This window comes from Giraffa tippelskirchi, chromosome 9, assembly GCF_054371585.1.
Source record: "Giraffa tippelskirchi isolate mGirTip1 chromosome 9, T2T-mGirTip1v1.2.pri, whole genome shotgun sequence".
Lineage (NCBI taxonomy): Eukaryota > Metazoa > Chordata > Mammalia > Artiodactyla > Giraffidae > Giraffa > Giraffa tippelskirchi.
In genome coordinates this window covers 147,747,491-147,765,352 of record NC_137283.1, presented here as the reverse complement: position 1 = coordinate 147,765,352, position 17,862 = coordinate 147,747,491, and the positions used below count along the sequence as shown (strand labels likewise).

The 17,862-nt window shown below is 39.1% G+C and overlaps 1 protein-coding gene across 7 annotated transcripts in view; it reads right to left on the bottom strand.

Moving 5' to 3' along the window:
- Window positions 1-11,952, bottom strand: part of STXBP5 (syntaxin binding protein 5) — a 155,148-nt gene extending 143,196 nt beyond the window's left edge. For 2 of the 7 annotated variants that reach the window (XM_081529909.1, XM_081529910.1), the window contains exons 1-3: window positions 11,656-11,952; window positions 10,982-11,411; window positions 9,668-9,765 (exon numbers count right to left, since the gene is read on the bottom strand). In XM_081529909.1, the coding sequence (XP_081386035.1) occupies window positions 9,668-9,765; window positions 10,982-11,140 (257 nt within the window). In that variant the 5' untranslated portion in view covers window positions 11,141-11,411; window positions 11,656-11,952. The remainder of the gene's footprint in view (window positions 1-9,667; window positions 9,766-10,981; window positions 11,412-11,655) is intronic. The other 5 variants (XM_081529911.1, XM_081529912.1, XM_081529906.1 and 2 more) reach the window with 3 other exon arrangements.
- Between the last annotated feature and the right edge of the window lie 5,910 nt (window positions 11,953-17,862).

Sequence of the window (17,862 nt, the reverse complement as noted above, 5' to 3'; positions counted from 1 at the left end):
ACTCTAATTTCCCAATGAAGACTGCACTAAAGTCAAAAGCATTAGCTAATTTTTTTTAGTTAAAAGCCTTTGTATTCACGCCTAGATTAAGGGAATGTTATTCTAAATCAATGTTCATTTTTAAATCATAGCACCAGTAAAAATACTTATGTTCAGTATGTCATCATTTCATTTGTCTTTATATAATAACCTTTAGAAGGATTAACACCAGTTGGAGAAGTGAAATTAAGTAGAAATTAGCTTTATTTACTGAATAAAGTTTGTAGTTACTGCTAGTGAAAAGTTATATAAACAGTGAACGATAAAAAATTTTCAAAGTAGATATAATTTTTCAATTTAACCACCATGTATATTCATTCCAAGAAAGGGCGAGCAACCTATCTGACTCTTAAAGAAGGTAATCACGAACATAAATTTACTTCTAAGAGCTTTATGAGTTTTTGTTGTTGTTAATACATTTTTTCAGGTTTTCTTCCACAAATGAAAATGATTTATTTTTCATCAAAATTTGCAGACATCTAAGAAATCCTAATACTTTAACAAAATGTTTACATTCATTTTTATTTTTGAAAGTATCTAAATGCTCCTACTTATCTCAATATAACATTAATGAAAATATTAAGAAAAAACTACAAATATCAATATATTTTAAATTAAAATTAGGAAGAAAAGGTCTCAAAGAAGCTGAATACTTCAATAATAGAACTGATGACTGAACTGTCCCCAAAGGATGCCTGATAAGTCATCTTCATTATCATAGTAATTATAATTCACCAGAAAAATAATGCATCTTTCACAGGAAAAAAAATACTTATGAAAATAAAGTTGGTAAATAATAGTACCATGTATCATTGGTTCTTTACAGTATTTTTCTATTTATGACTAAAAGATTAAATTTAAATTGAGTGTGCAAGTGTAATTTATGAAACTTAACTACAAAAATCACTGTAGACATTCCTTCCTGAACATTCCTCCATAATTTAAAAGCAAGGAAGCTGAATAAACTGGAGTGGGTTTATTCCCATCTCCAGGGGATCTTCTCAACCCAGGGACTGAACTTGGATCTCCTGCATTCCAGGCAGATTCTTTACTGTCTGAGCCACTTGGGAAGCCCAATAATTCCTTCCTGAGCATTCCTCCCTAACTTAAAAGCAAGGAAGCCTAATAAACTAGAGCAAGGGTTGGCAAACTTCAGCTTGCGGGCTGAATCTAGTCCACTGCCTGATTTTATAAAGTTATATACTGAAGTATCTACATTCTTTCCCGCACATACTGTCTATGGCTGCTTTTGTGCTACACTAGCAGAGTTGAGTTGCTGGGTCAGAGATGATAAAGCCAAAATATTTACTACCTAGCACTTCACAGAAAAAAAATTTGCTGACTCCTGAATTAAAGATTTAGATCTTCATTACTTCATTTGCATGCACACATACACTCATCTTTTACATGATCTTTAGTAGAGCATACTAAGCTAATCATTTAAGAATCGGCATGTTCTTTGTTTTGATTTTATAATTGTATACTGACCACTGTCCAAATTTCTGAACTTTTTATAAGGCAGAGGATACTGGTTGATTCTAATTTGCACTGCTGTGGACTCTACTGCATCTTCTTACAACATTTCTGACAGTTAATAAGTTCCTAAGGTCTATTTTTAGATACTTAATGACTACATGATATTACATATAAAAGGATGGTAATACAGAAATCTAGATTTTCAATGGTGAATTAAGAAAAAGATAGCTACATGAGTGGAAGTAGGGATGAAATTAAAACCAAAATTACATCACAAAAACAAAACCATTCGGCTTTAAAGAATTATTTTAATGGGAAAAAACAAGGATTCTAGACTTAAGCAATCACTAAACACATGGCCCACTGTGGAGCACTAGTAGTAAGGAGTCACTGTGTCAATGATTCTTTCTCCTAACCCTCCTTCCACCCAAGCACTCCCCCACCCCCAAAAAAACCCAAAAAACAAAAGTAACACATTGAATGGAGCAATTAGCACAATTCAAAATTTCTTTAAAATGAATACAAAAGAGTGAGAGATTAAAGCAACTGGGATCACCAAATCCAGAAGTAGATGCTGCTGCTGCTGCTGACTATTCTTTAAATTCTTCAAAAATGTTAAAAGTTGTAAAAATGATATATGGAAGATAACTAACTTGTCTTTCTTCTTCGATGTTACAAATAAAAATCAGAAATGGGTTCAAATTAAAAGTACAAGACATTATACGGAAGCCTAAATATCTTCATAGTAAGAAGTCTGAGTATTTAAATCTGAAGGTACTATTTTCTTCTTAGAGTGATTTATCTCACAAGTGATTAAGGCAAGGGAGAGATATCAAGTACCTTTTTGTAGTCTTTGACAATGACAGTTTTATGAACTCTTTGTTTATTTAATAGAAATCAAGTCAGTTACTCTGTTCTAATTCCTCCAAAGTTTTATAGTACTACATCATGTTTAACAAAAGGCATTCGAATATTAAAGGGATGCTTAGTTTGCTCAGTCATGTCCCACTCTTTGGGACCCCATGGACTATAGACCACCAGGCTCCTTTGTCCATGGGGATTCTCCAGGCCAAGAATACTGACTGGAATGGGTTGCCATGCCCTCCTCCAGGGGATCTTCCCAACCCAGGGGTAGAACCCAGGCCTCCCGAACTGCAGGTGGATTCTTTACCATTTGAGCCACACGGAAGCCCATGAATACTGGAGTGGTTAGCCAATCCCTTCTTCAGGGGACCTTCCTGACCCAGGAATCGAACCAGGGTTTCCTGCATTGTAGGTGGATTCTTTACCAGCTGAGTTACCAGGGAAGCCCCAAATTTAAGAGAGTATATAGGGAAAGGTCCTTTTCTCTGTATCATTTTGCTGTATCCTTAAACAGACATCTGTTTAGTTCAAACCAAAGACATTTCATTAATCTGCAATCTTAAAATACCAAATATACCTTCCAATGATGATAATGCACCAAATCAGGACACGATATTCTCATTTAAACATTACAAATCAATGCTGACACTCTGATTATTAATTTCCTCCTTGTAAATAAGGTGTCACTTCCAGTGCATGAAGTTAACGTCAAAGACAGACAACCAAAGCTTATCTTTTTTTTTAAGTATAATCACCCCTATAGTTCACTTATTTACACATACATTGCTAGTTATTACTATTCCAAGTACTATACAATTACCAGATTTGCTATTCAAATTACATGCTAGCAAGTCAATGAAATTAGTTTCTATTAAATTTCTTATGTAAAATTTAATAAAATCATATTAATCATACCCAGCATTATTTTTAAGTAATCTCATTTTAATTTTACATCCTGACCACTAACACTCAAGAAAGGAAAGTAAACTTTGTTAGCAATATTTAAAAATTCCCTAACTTTCCTATGTCATATTGAGGACTTACTGATTATACAAGGAAAAGCAACAACTCACCATCTTATTCAATGTCAGCTGCTGTTTCAACAATAAAAAAAATGTTCTTCACATGTTATTCCCTGCTCCCTTTTGTAAACAAAAGATTACAACTCTGTATCTGCTGACTTATGAATGCAGTCAATGGGTACAAAGTAAAGGAACCCACGATGGAAGTGAGTCCAACACTTCACCCTCTGTAACAGGTACTCAGAGCAACCAATCAGAAGATACTCTAGACAGATATGGTCCACAGCATTCCCAAATTCTCCGCAGAAATTCAAGATCATAGAGCTGGAAGGACTCTTAGAAATCACAGATCCCTACTTTCTAGTTTTACAGAAAAGGAAACTAAAAGCCTAGAGATTTTAGTTGGATTATCCAAAATTAGTCTGAAGACCAGAATATAAACTTTTAATAAGGTAACTCCTCCAACATTCCTTTACCTTTTTCTGCCAGAATGGCAAAGTCAGGTTATAATTTTAAAAGCAAATTAAACTAAAAAAACAAATGGAAAACAAAGAGAATACCTAACAGAAAAAAAACAAAAAACAAAAAAACCTATCTTACTTAACCACAAGTGCTTACCAACCACAAACTTGATTCACCAGTAACTAACATATCCCTTTTCAGTTCCATTCACATTCTATCATACTTTTTTTTCCCTCCACAAGAAACTCATTGTAAAATAACTGCTTTCAGGCAGACAGCTTTTCTGGTAGTTTCTAAAGTCAATGTGTCTTTTTTTCCTGCTGCCGTAATCCATGCTGAGAATCACAACCTATAGCTGACACAGTACTCATTCTTCCTTTTATACAAAGTCCTCTTTAATGAAGAGTTAAGAGTTGAGGAATAAAAGTGTTTCAAAGTCCTTGTTTCTCCTCTACAGCTAGAATTTCAAATGACTAGAATTCCTCTATGAACAAAAAGGATGGTGGGAAAGAAGAGTAATAAAAATGTGGTTTTTAAAAAACAGTTTCTAGCTAAACTGTTTCCCTTTTAAGTACTTTGAACAAAAATCTATTTCCAAATTTTTCCAACATTGTGATTATGTTCTGTAAAATAAAATTAACAAGCAGCAAGTCAAACACTGCAATGCTAACTTATAGTAAAAAATCATTAAGCAGTCATTTATCAACTACTGTGTGTAACAAATCTTCACATATTATCTTATCACATCTAAATAACAATTTTGCAAGCCTGTGGTTGAAAGAAACACAACTATTTTAAAAAAGACAAAAATAATACTTTAAGATCTTTTCTTCGAAGACTGTGTCCGCTATAAAAGTAAATGAAATTAAGGCCTTCCTACACAGTGCCTGGCACCGAGTTGCCTCTCAGCAAGTATTTGCTGAATTAAATTAAAGAAGTGAAAATTAAAACCACAGGAAAAACTCGTATTTATAATAATATCAAATTGAACAGTCACTGAAACAGTCCTGGCATGCTCTTAAAAACTATACATTTACATTATTGCATTTAATTCTGATTCTCACTTCATGAGCTAGGAGGGTTATTCCAACTTAATTGGTGAAGACCTAAGACAGAGTGTAGTGGTTCTCAACCAGGAGCATCTGGAAGTATGAGGGCATCTGGGTCGCCACACTGACAGCAGAGGTAACCTAGCATTTAGTAAGTAGGAACCATGGATACCAAACTGACTGCAACATGCTGGACAAACCCACAGAATTATCCAGCCCCAGATGCTAGCATTACTGAGAGACACTGACCGAGGATAAATGGACAAAGCCAAAAAGCTAACAGTGACTTTACACTAGCTCAATAACAAAATCCAAGAAATCACTGGGGACCAACCAAAGGCAATCAAATATAAAACTGTATCAACTTCGTAAGCTAAAATAGGTCTAGGCTACCTTCTCAAAATGGCAAGAGGAATAAACTAAAAGATGACATAATTCCAAACTCAATACTACTCTGCCACCCTCTTTACCAAGTTTTCCAGTTTCTGTGTTGTAATTGCCTCAGGGCAGTACTTGAGAACTGTATCTGCAGCTACTCCCTCTAAGATCTGATACAAAGAAGTCATCAAGTCCTTCTCCAGTTCCCATTTTACTACCCCTGCTTTGGATCCACTTTACTACCCATATGGATTAATAGTTACATACTAAGGTTGCCTTGGTTCTATTCTTTTCATCCATGACACACTGCCCTGCTAATCATCCGAAAAGTCACAGTCTACCTGACAGCATCTCTCTCACATAGCTACAATGATTCCTTACTGAATAACACCCAGGTAACTCAGGTTGACACTCAAGTTTTTCCACCAACTGGTTCCTTATTTCTCCCAACTCAATTAGGATCACAATTTCAACCAGTCTCTTTAGTATCCCTCCAAACTACCATAATTCTCTTTTCTCTTTTGACCTCAGTTAGCCTAGAATAATTTTCCGACTTCTTCTTTCCTACCATTCTGAATCCTCATCTACTAATGTGCAGAAATGTCAGCAAATGCAATAAATTCAACTGTAGTTTCACTTTGTGTTATGTCAGTAGCTGCTGCTGTTGCAGCTAAAACGCTTCAGTCATGTCTTTGCAACCCTATGGACCATAGCCCACCAGGCTTCTCCGTCCATGGGATTCTCCAGGCAAGGATACTGGAGTGGGTTGCCATGTCCTCCTCCAGGGGATATTCCCCACTCAGGGATGAACCTGCATATCTGATGTCTTCTACATTGGCAGGGAGGTTCTTTCACTAGCACCACCTGGGAAGTAGACCCCTAAATAATTCTAACTTCAACTATGTGTAGTTCTAGTCCTTGAAAGTAAGAAACATTTTCACTTCTTTTCCCCACTCAGGACAATATATAGCTACTTAGAATCAAAAAGTTGTTCCTTGAAGAAATCACCTAATACAGCATCTTCATTTTAAAAGTAAGGAAAAAAACCTAACTCAAGGACACATAATTCTTTAGTGGCAAGACATGAACAAGAGATAAGGGCACAATTCATAATCAAATGTTAACACTTAATAAGTGCTTATTAAATTTGTGCTTAGAAACAAATACCTTAAAAATAAGATCAGGGTAGACCATGGTTACAACACACTATGATGCAATTCAAAATTATACTAGTAAACCAGGAGGCTAGATAAGGACAACAGCAACATTCCTAGCAATGCCTTCATTCTTCAGTTAGAACCATTTTTCTCCCTTTTATGTATTCCATTTGGGGACAGATGATTATTTTATCCCAATAGTTCTGATGCCTAGATTACTTGGAAGAATCAAACTGCACCCACTTCTGCATGGCAAGAGGAGAATTAAGATAATTAAATCACTACTATATGACTTGGCATATAAAATTATGCTCTCCTGCTTCCTATCAATAAGTTCACTCCAACTTCATATTCACTTCAGAAGCCAAATAGGCTGAACATAAATATAATTAGATCAGTCATTTGCTACATGTTAATGCAGCAAATACATTCAATTTATCTTGCCTCATTATTGGTTAGATACTATTTAAGGATTCAGATTTCCACAGTTCTTATCTACAAACATTAGATATCAGATGTAAATTCCATATTTTTTCCCTAATCTCAAAACAGAACTTAATATAGTCCTTCAACATTTAGGAAGATATTCTATTAGCTAAATTAGATATGCAATTCAAATTCTAATAGCCCAATCCCACTTTTAAAAATCTCCTACTCTGCTCCACAGTTAAATGAAAGAAAAGACTTTGATTTACAAGTATACTTCTGTCCTAAAGACATCTTTTAGAACAAATGTATTATAGGTTACAAGAGTCTAATATGAGAAGAAAACAAAGGACCAAAGGAAACCAAATAAAATAGTGAAAAACCTAGGGCAAAAGAACAGACTTAGAATAAGTCTGCACATTAAATCAATATGGAACTTGGAAATAGCTGCCCAGCTTTCAAAACAAAGAATGGAGAAATGAACAAATTTTAAACCACATATGGTAGAAATTATATAAGAATAAAAAGATCTTAGTCACTTTCTACAAATCAAAGCCATAATAAAGCTCATGAGCTTATCTTCTACCTAAACTTAACAGGAGGAATGACTAGGTGGTATTACTGGTAGGCAAACCAATTTAACACTTTGGAATGTTCATATAAATCTCATAAAAGGGAAAGCAGAAATATATTTGGTAAATTCCTTTCTTAATTTCATTCTAAATATAGTAAGAAAGGTTCTAAAAAAATTAAGTGTAATTGTAAATTATAGGTTTACTTTTCGTATAGTATTTAACTATTAAACATGTACAAAAGCAAAAGACTGATATAAGTGATGATTTTGTACACCTGATTCCTGCTGTCATTTGGCAGTTAGCATTAGGCCTAACACTTTAACCTCTCCCTTTGTGTTTTAATAATATGCTGATTACTCAAATGCATTAGGGATAAAAAATCTTATCTAAGAAAATCATTTGGTTTTATAAAGTCAGCCTTGCTTGCAGTACTTATTATATTAAGTTATAAAAGGAGCAGAATGGCTGTTAAAACAGTTATGTACCATAAAAAAAATTGAGACCACATTGGGTCTCAATTGGGAAAACGGTAAAAATTAAACCCACCGAAAAGAAAACCAAAATAATCTAAAAATAACTAATTTATTCCCCATTTTCCCTGCTTTGAGTTCAGGTGATACTCTTCTTGGGAGCAAAAAAATTTGCTTTTCATTCTCAACAGTCCATCTAGATCCAACAACACACTACTTTTGTCACTACAGAGTTGTGCTGAACAACTAGTACCCACACTGCCAAAATTTACATTCCATCTTCACAAGACTAAAATAGGAACCCTAAACTAGAAAGGTATTCACTGGATATAGGAATATCTAAACAAATGAAGTAAAAAATATTTCAGTATCAACTAGATATTTGGGCAAGAACCATTTAGACATACTGTCTTAGAAACTCACAAATTGAGATCTAGCCTGGTCAGATATTACCATTTTACTAGGTGTGAGTGTACTATTGATATTTACTATGAATGATAGTCTTTACTTAGTAACACAATTCAATGAAAACTTTTATAAGCATTTTGAACATAGCACATTAATCACAAAGGAAATGAGGCATATCTTGATATCATATATAGCCCTACCTTGAAATGAAGACTTTGAAAGGTAAGGAAATGCAAGATACATATTAAATCAAATGCAGGCTTCCCACCCCCTCCCCTTTCTCAGGAGGCAGATAAATCTAAAATGTGGAGAGTATAGTTCCTTGCTTCTCTGTTTATAATCTGGTGGTTTTTTCCTATTTATTACCAACACGTTACTTCACTAACATATAGGAAGCAGAAACGCTACTGATGGTGAACAAAGCATTTTCTTTTTAAAATCTTAAGCTTAAGTTTAAAAATGAGGGCAATGTAGGTAAATGCCACAGTAAAAGTAAACACAATTTTACCTCAAGTTAAATAGTTTGAGAGGAATTGTGAAATATTCTCCATTGTTCAGACTGAAAAAATGATCTTGAAGAATGAGTAGATATTTGGAAAAACATGCTATGATAAAATTATAGTTCATGCATAACAAGGAAAAATATTCTCTATACTAATACTTGAGTACAGTTAACCTCACAGTATTTACATATACATCACAAATGTAGACCATGAAGGGAAAACATATCAAGATAGTATACTTCTCTATTTGCATTATACTAAGAAAATGCTCTAAAACTTCTAGAAAACAGCAACACTTCATAACTATATAAAATTTACGTTTGTTTTCTAATTTTTCTAGATGATCAAATCAGAAACAAATTCAAATTCAATAGATTTTGAATCAGACAAATTCTCTGATTCAATAGAATAATAAATAGGTCTTAACTGGAACATTTACTATGAACAATATTTTTAAAAAGCAAATAAAATGTGCCTTGTGCAATTGTGTTTAAGCTTCATCCTCAACATAGTCTGTTCAATATACCACTACTATAAGCAGATATATTTCCCCTTAGAAACTTCTACCTCCTCGCAAAGACAGTAATTATTATAGCAAACCTTTAGAACTCTTTTGTGGATACATGTTTTTAGTTATGTATAAACTGAGAGTCAAGAAACAAGGCAACACACAACCTGAACGTATGTATAATCACAGGGAAAAACACAACCACAGATTTCACATTAATACCTGATCATACCATTTCTTTGGAATTAAACAGGAAAAGCAACTAATTAGCAATAGAGAATGACTGGGGAGAATACAGGAAAAGTTCGATTAAATTAAATGAAAGGATACAGCCTTAAAGCACCAGTCTGAGTTCCCACTGCCAGGATCTTCTGCACAGGATCAAAGGCCAGGGCTGAGGGTTGATAGGGAAATCCATGGCGAACAGTCTAGGCATGGGCAAGTGACATCACAGCAACCAGGGCAGGAAGCAAAGTTTTAAAACAGAGAAGTCAACAGAGACATTAGAACCTAGAACCAATTATAACTGAAACAAAACACACATACATGCACTGCTATTTAAAAAAAAAAAAACTATGAATTCTACATCACACAAAAACTTATGCAAGTAAAAACTGAAACCAAAAAAAAAATCGACCTCAGTGTTACATTTCTACTTTCTCATCACAGTGAGAGATGAGACATTTCTTTCTTTAGAAGAAAATTGAACATTCTTTTTACTATTATGTCTGAGAACAAATTATTAAAGTTGGCAATGGTCAAAAATTCTATAAATTCATTTAAAAATGCAACTCATGCTTATTTCAAGTGTGATAACTTCATCTTTACTTTATTTCTATGATAAATACAAGTACGTTTACGGAAACGCTGTCATAATTAATTAAGGATTCAGCAAAGGAATTAGCAAAAATCTATCTCATCATGTTGCAACTGTAACAGAATGAAAATAAATACAGCATCTATTTTTGCATTTTGGTATCAAATCCTTAGTTTTAGGACACTGAAGCAAAAAGTATATACACACTTAAAAGAAACTCTGACTTACGAACGCCTGATATTAATGAAGAAGGCAGGTATTAATACCGACACAAGTTTGTATTTCTCATCGAGCAGCTGGTGAATTAATTCGCTGCATCATTCTTTCTGAATTACACATCGCTATGGCAATTGCCGTACCATTAATAGGCAAAAATTCCACTTTTAACTTTTTCACCAAACACAAGGCTGGCAAGACCCTGTGATTTCATATGTGAAGTCTCCTACCACATTTTAAGGTGAAAATGAGACAACATCTAGTTGAACACGTCTAGCTTTTTCATAAACAATGTTCGTTAGACAAGGAAACTTGGAAGTAGGTGAAAGATCAAAATGCTTGAATATAAAAGTCGTTAAGATTAAGAATACGAATTAAAGGTCAGTATGTTGGAAGCAATCCTGAAATGATTGCCGCATGTGAAAATCAACGAAAAGAGTAAGATGATGTCAATCTCCAAAATAGCCCACCAAGCAAATGTGTGCTGGGGGAGCGAGCCCTTTATTCGCGGTATTGAGTATTATTGGCGTTCTAACCCTGGCACTCGGGCGTAAAGCCCGAGGTGCCCCTATAACGACCCCAATTTTCGCGGGGCTGCGCGCTCCGTTCACCTTGCAGAGCTGAAAGTGCTCGGACTGGAGCGTTTCCTGGATCTCGGGCTCCCGGTTCCCAGGTGGGTGCTGCTGCTGCTGCTGCTGCTGCTGCTGCGAGGCCGAGGACGAGCCGGCGGTCAGGCCGTCCAGCACCTTCCTGATGTTGAATTTCCTCATGGTCGCGGCGGGGCTGCCCCGCACCCCGGGAGCCGAGGTAAGGGGCGTCCCCAGGCGGTGGGGAACCGGCCCGGGCCGAGAGCAGCTTCGACCGAGGACGCGGAGGAGCAAGCGCGAGTGGGAGTGTGAGGGGAAGGAGGCAGCTGGGGAGAAGCGAGAGATAATCCGAACAGGAAATGCTGCGACGACGAGAGAGAGCCGCGGCGACCAGAAGCCCCGCCGGCGACCCCTCTCGCTCCGAGGCCGCCGCTTCAGCCGCCGCCGCCGCCGCCTCGCTCCGCGGCCCGGCGGCACAGCAGTGGCGGCGGCGCCCCGAGCCCGCGCCGCCCAGCCTCACCTGGCGGCGGGCTGACTCTGCGCCGCGCCGCCGCCCCGGCTCGCCCCCGCCGCCGCCGCCGCTGCCGCCGCGTCCATGGCCCGCGGCCCGGCCGCTCGTCGCCCGCCCGGGCCCCCGCGGTCCCTCAGCGCTTCCTCTCGCTCCGGATCCGCCTCCTGCTCTTCCTCCTGGGGGTCGCCGGCTCTCCGTTCGCCTTCGCCGCTCGGCCTCCTTGCCGCTCAGCGCCGCTGCCCGCCGGGCATCGCAAGCAGGGCGCCCGGGGTGGGTCCCCGCGCTCTCCGCCTCGCTTCTCCGCGGCTGCTTCGGCCCGTCCTCGCTCCTTCAGAGCCCCGGCTGCCCTCCTCAGGCACTGCCGTGGCCGCCGCCCGCGGTCCCGCCCGGCCGCTCCCTCTCGCCTGACGGGGCGCCTCGGCACAGGGCACCAACGCCCGCTCCGAGCAGCAGCGGCAGCCGCGGTTACAGCGCTGGCCGCGGCGGTGGCGGCAGCTGGGCCTCGGCGGAGCCGGGCTGCTGAGCATGCGCACCGCGCGTACCCACCCCCTCCGCCGCCGCCGGAGTGGAGCTGGGACTTAAATTATCCTCTGCGAAAATCCCAGACCCTGGCTAAATTTCTCCCATCTCAATCGCCCTACCAGAGGATGCAGCTGCTTCTCCTGCAGCTGGGGTAGTAAAAATGTTGATGACTACCAAGCAGCAGGAAACCTTTATTTCAAAGTCGGTCATTAAATCGAAGGTTTATATTCTCACCCTTTAACGAGGCACACACTCCCGGCTGCTGGCTGCAAAATGATTGTTGCTGCTATATTGATGGTCTTTGTTTTGGATTGATTTGCATTTGGATTTTGGAAAAAGAGCGTCTAGACAACGGTTATTTCTGTGGCAAGAGTATGACACACTTAGAAAGGTACTAGGAAAGGAGATGAACCTAGAAGGGGGGAAATGAATTCTTTTCCTGAAGCTCTTACTGTTGGTGGAATGAAAGCGTAGACCTGGCAGGTAGCTGCTAGAATGGGATAGGCTGCCGAAGGGAACCGGCTCCAGGGCTGGGTGTCTGCCCCAACCAGTGACACACCAGCCCTGGATTCAGTCCGCACGCTAAGGTGGCGGAGATGGGGGCGGGAGCGAAGGTGGAAGTAAACAGCGAGGGCACTCATTGCAGAATCTTCAATCCATCCTGTAATGCTGTTGTTCACTAAGCAATCTCCAGTAGCTTCTTCACTCTTGTAAGGAGAAAAGGGGAAAGAAGGAAGTTTTCGCTCGAATCTTTCCACTGCTTCACTGCCACAATCGCACTTGGATGCTCACAGACAAATGTCTGGCTCAAGTTTGCAAAGATAGATTCATTCTGCGGTTACCTTTTCCGGAGAGTGAGTTTAACACGGAAAGGTGGATGGGAAGCAGAGGTACTTGATTAGGAAGGAGTGGAAACTAGGAAAAACGTGAAGAGGTTGGAAACCCATAAAGACTAATTCTAATTCGTGAGGTGGGAGTGGGAAGAAGCACACTCTCGCAAAACTAGCAACTCCCAGCCTCTGACGCTTTGAGTTACAGAGGGTTTTCTGAACCCCATCAGAAGTGCCCGCCCTCTTCCTTGTGATTGGTCGCCTCTCGCCCGGGCAGGGAAATTCTCGTCAGATTATTGGTTGATGTGACAGGCTGTCAAGAACAGTCAACAAACCAGAGGCGACTGAGCCTCAGGAATTTCGGGAAATGTAGTACTCTGGAGCTTCCGCATCCAAGAACGATGTCTTACACTTGAAACCTATAAAATTGTTTTAATATTTATTGAATTTAATATTTATTGACTATTTATTGAATTACCTAGTTGATTCACTAGGTGTAACCAGCGATAAAAACAAGTTATAAGATTTTTTTCAGGACATTTCTAAGTGGCTCTGAAATTTTTGTTTACTGATTTAGTTCTGTGAAACACATTTTTTGAGTGTCGAACACTTTGCTAGGTACTGAAGACTCAAAGCTTTCAACAAGCTCCCCAGTCAAATGGGAGCAAACCGCAAGTAAATAAATAATTGTGAAACAATGTGATGAGTTCATTGAGGGAATCATGCAAGAGAAGGACTGAAGAGGGTTAAGAGAAGGCGAGAGAAGGCCTGGAGATGGGGAACTCATTCTAGTTGAGTCCAGGTGAGGAGGAGTTGGCTAGGTGAAGAGGAAGGAGAAAAGCATTAGAAGCCAGCTGAGAGATGATCAGAATTACCTGGAGAGCTTTTAAAAAATAGGTATATCTCCATAGGAGTAAATTGCAAAACAGAGAGATTACTTTCCCACAGAATTTTATGATCCACCTTTTCACCTAGTTTGAAAATATATCTGTTGGATGATTTGTCATCACTGGATTATGAAACTCTTTGGAGAAGGGACAATTTCTTGCTCAGAGGCTTTGTGGTATAGTGGAAAAATCCTAGACTCCATCGTCTGCCAGACATGGATTTCAATCCAGACCTTGGTAATATGGGCAACCTTGGACAAATTCCTTACCTTTCCTAAGGGTCAGATTCCTCATGTGTAAAATGAGATTAATACTACCTTCTTCCTTGGGTTTTGGAGGATAAACTGGGGGAGAAAAATGTAAAGTTTGCATTAATTAGGTACACACAGTATAACGGAAAAACTACTATCAGGGTCTTTGGGGAGAAAGGGACTTCAACAGATCACCAGTTTAGGCCAGTACCCCACCATTTAAGGGGCGGGGACTTTTGGAATTTTGTTTTGATTTTTATACTTCATCCCTCTCATCAGATTATGAACTCATCCTGACATTCTCAAAACTTTGGTTCCTAGAGGACAATGTAAACTTTAAACAATTTAAGATGAATAGTAATCATATCTGCTACTGTAGGTTAGCTTTGTATACGTGCAATCCATCTTCTCCTCTTTCAGAGACATATCTAGAATTCTGTTAGGTAAAAAGCAACAACACTCCCAAATATCTACTTTTGTGATGGCAAAGATAAAATAAGGGATCCTCAAACTCATGATATTTCTTATCAGTTTCAGCTGATCAATTGGTTTTAAATTAGGATTTTATTTTAAAATGAAGATTAATTAGAAATTTAAAGTTTACAGTAAAAATCACTAAAAAATCAATAATTTATATTATTCATTTAAAAATTTAGCACATAGGGTAGTTTTACCCATAGTAATCTCACAACAAAATTTTATTTACTTATTCTTGTTTTGTTTTCTTGAACAAATCAGTGTATTGATTCCAAACAACTGAATAGCTCTCTGCCTTTGGGAGAATTCAATGGCTTTCTGTGATATTCTCCCAAATAGAATTCTTTCTTACCTGCTTATTGAAGAAGGGACGAGGAGATGGTGACATAATAATATATACCACTGACAAATTATAAATAGCTGTATTATTAATACATTTAGCTGAGTCAGGACAGCTCTAAGCAATATTTAGTTAATTCAGTAGAAATTAAAGGGTAAAAAAAATTGATACATAAAAAGAAAGACAGCTTATTCAATTATTTGGCATGAAAGGCCAAAGACCAAGAATTCATAACATTCCTGAATATGCCCATCTTCATTATCTTGTTTAAAGGCTACCAGGCTAACAAAGGCTCTGTTATTGGTCTCACAGGGGCAGCTGGATGCTGATTGAGAATAGAGTAGAAACTGAAAATAAATATTTTAAAAAGAAATTATGTTATTGGCAAAAGCTTTCTGGAAAGTAGACAAACTCTACCTCACCTGCTAAGCATTCATTTGTGTTGACTTAATTTTCATTTATTGAGTCCCAAAGGATGTGTGCATGACAATAATTGATTCACTACACCATTTAACAGAATATTGAATTTAAATTATCAGTAAATTGCAGTAGAGATGTTAATTAGTTAGTTTGCCTGGTTCACGCCCCCTTTTCTGAATGGGTGCCCTAGGCCCTGCTGAAAGGCTAGAACTGGGCAACTCTGTTTTGATCCTGTGACCATGTGTCTTGGTCTAAACTGATTGGTTCAAAGGCAGACACCTGAAGTAAGCCAAGCCAAGAGATCACCTTCTTCTGAAAATCTGGAATTGAGTCATAAAGATGCTAATTAGCCTCAAACTAAAAAGTCATGTAGAGCTAGGATTAAAGCTGAGAGTGCCCAGCCATCTATGGAACCTAGGGGAACCGAGCAGACACACAAACTATACCAGAGAAGTGACTCTAGTGAGGTGGAAAGTCTCCATTCCTGACTTTCCAGTTCCCAATCCTTATTCCTTGGGAAATCTAGCAGTGCTTTCTTTCTTTGTGTTCATGAGTTCTAATAGGTGTCTGGTTCTCGCAATCAAATATTCTGGCCAGAAATTTAGATACAACCTGTCCCAAATGTAAAGGAATGTAGAGATATTGTAGCCATTTTTCACTGCCCTTTTTACTTTATACTCACAATTCTCCCTACAGTTAACAGGCTACTGCAGTATCCCAGCAAGGAAATGGTGGCTTGGAATGGTTAAAACTAGTGGTTACTGTGAGAAAGGGTCTGACTCTGAATTATATGTTAATGGTAGAGCCAAGATTTGCTGACAGAATGAGGGAGGGTATCAGAGAAAGAGAAGAGGGAAGGATAATGCCCCCGTTTTCAGCCTGAGCACTTAGAAGAGTGGTGTTGCAATTTAATTTCCACATTTATGACTCCTGGAGAATTTCCAGTTACCATTTGTACCTGCGTGAACTCGACAAATATCATCAGCTAAATAAACAAGCCTTGTCTGGGAACAAGCAGGATCCACTATGTTGTGATCTTCTTTATCAAGCTCTGGCCTTTCTAGAAAAATAGATTAGGCAGATATTAATGAGCCTTCATTATTCCATGGATTACCTCTATTACTATTTAACATTATTTGTAAGACTATCATTAAACTAAACACAAAAGTGCCTAGACAAAGATCAGTAAGTTCAAGGGAAAGAAAATTGATCAGTAATTAATCAGCATTTGATTTAGGTCATACCTGAATGGTCTACTGGTTTTCCCTACTTTCTTCAAATTAAGTCTCAATTTTGCAGTTAGAGTTCATGATCTGAGCCACAGTCAACTGCTGGTCTTATATTTGCTGACGGTATGGAGCTTCTTCAGGAGAAGGGAATGGCACCCCACTCCAGTACTCTTGCCTGGAAAATCCCATGGACAGAAGAGCCTGGTAGGCTGCAGTCCATGGGGTCGCAAAGAGTCAGACACGACTGAGCGACTTCACTTTCACTTTTCACTTTCATGCATTGGAGAAGGAAATAGCAACCCACCCCAGTGTTCTTGCCTGGAAAATCCCAGGGACGGTGGAGCCTGGTGGGCTTCCGTCTATGGGGTCGCACAGAGTCGGACACGACTGAAGCGATGCAGCAGCAGCAGCAGCAGCAGCATGGAGCTTCTTCAGCTACGGCTTCAAAGAATATAATCAATCTGATTTTGGCATTGACCATCTTGTGATGTCCATATGTAGAGTCTTCTCCTGTGTTGTTGGGAAGAGGGTGTTTTCTATGACCAGTGCATTCTCTTGGCAAAACTCTGTTAGCCTTTGCCCTGCTTCATTTTGTACTCCAAGACCAAACTTGCCTGTTACTCCAGGTATCTCTTAACTTCCTACTTTTACGTTCCAGTCCCCTATAATGAAAAGGACATCTTTTTGTGGTGTTAGTTCTAGAAGATCTTGTAGGTTTTCATAGAACCATTCAACTTCAGCTTTTTTGGCATTAGTGGTTGGGGCATAGACTTGGATTACTGTGATATTGAACAGTTTGCCTTGGAAACGAACAGAGATCATTCTGTTGTTTTTGAGATTGCACCCAAGTACTGCATTTCAGACTTCTGTTGACTAGAGTTCAGTTCAGTCGCTCAGTCGTGTCCGACTCTCTGCGACCCCATGAACCGCAGCACGCCAGGCCTCCCTGTCCATCACCAACTCCCGGAGTCCACCCAAACCCATGTTCATCGAGTCGGTGATGCCATCCAACCATCTCATCCTCCGTCGTCCCCTTCTCTTCCCGCCCCCAATCCTACCCAGCATTAGGGTCTTTTCCAATGAGTCAACCCTTCGCATGAGGTGGCCAAAATATTGGAGTTTCAGCTTCAACATCAGACCTTCCAATGAACACCCAGGATTGATCTCTTTTAGGATGGATTGATTGGATCTCCTTGCAGTCCAAGGGACTCTCAAGAGTCTTCTCCAACACCACAGGTCAAAAGCATCAATTCTGCGGCACTCAGCTTTCTTCACCGTCCAACTCTCACATCCATACGTGACCACTGGAAAAACCATAGCCTTGACTAGACGGACTTTTGTTGGCAAAGTAATGTCTCTGCTTTTAAATATGCTATCTAGGTTGGCCATAACCTTCCTTCTAAGGAGTAAGCGTCTTTTAATTTCATGGCTGCAGTCA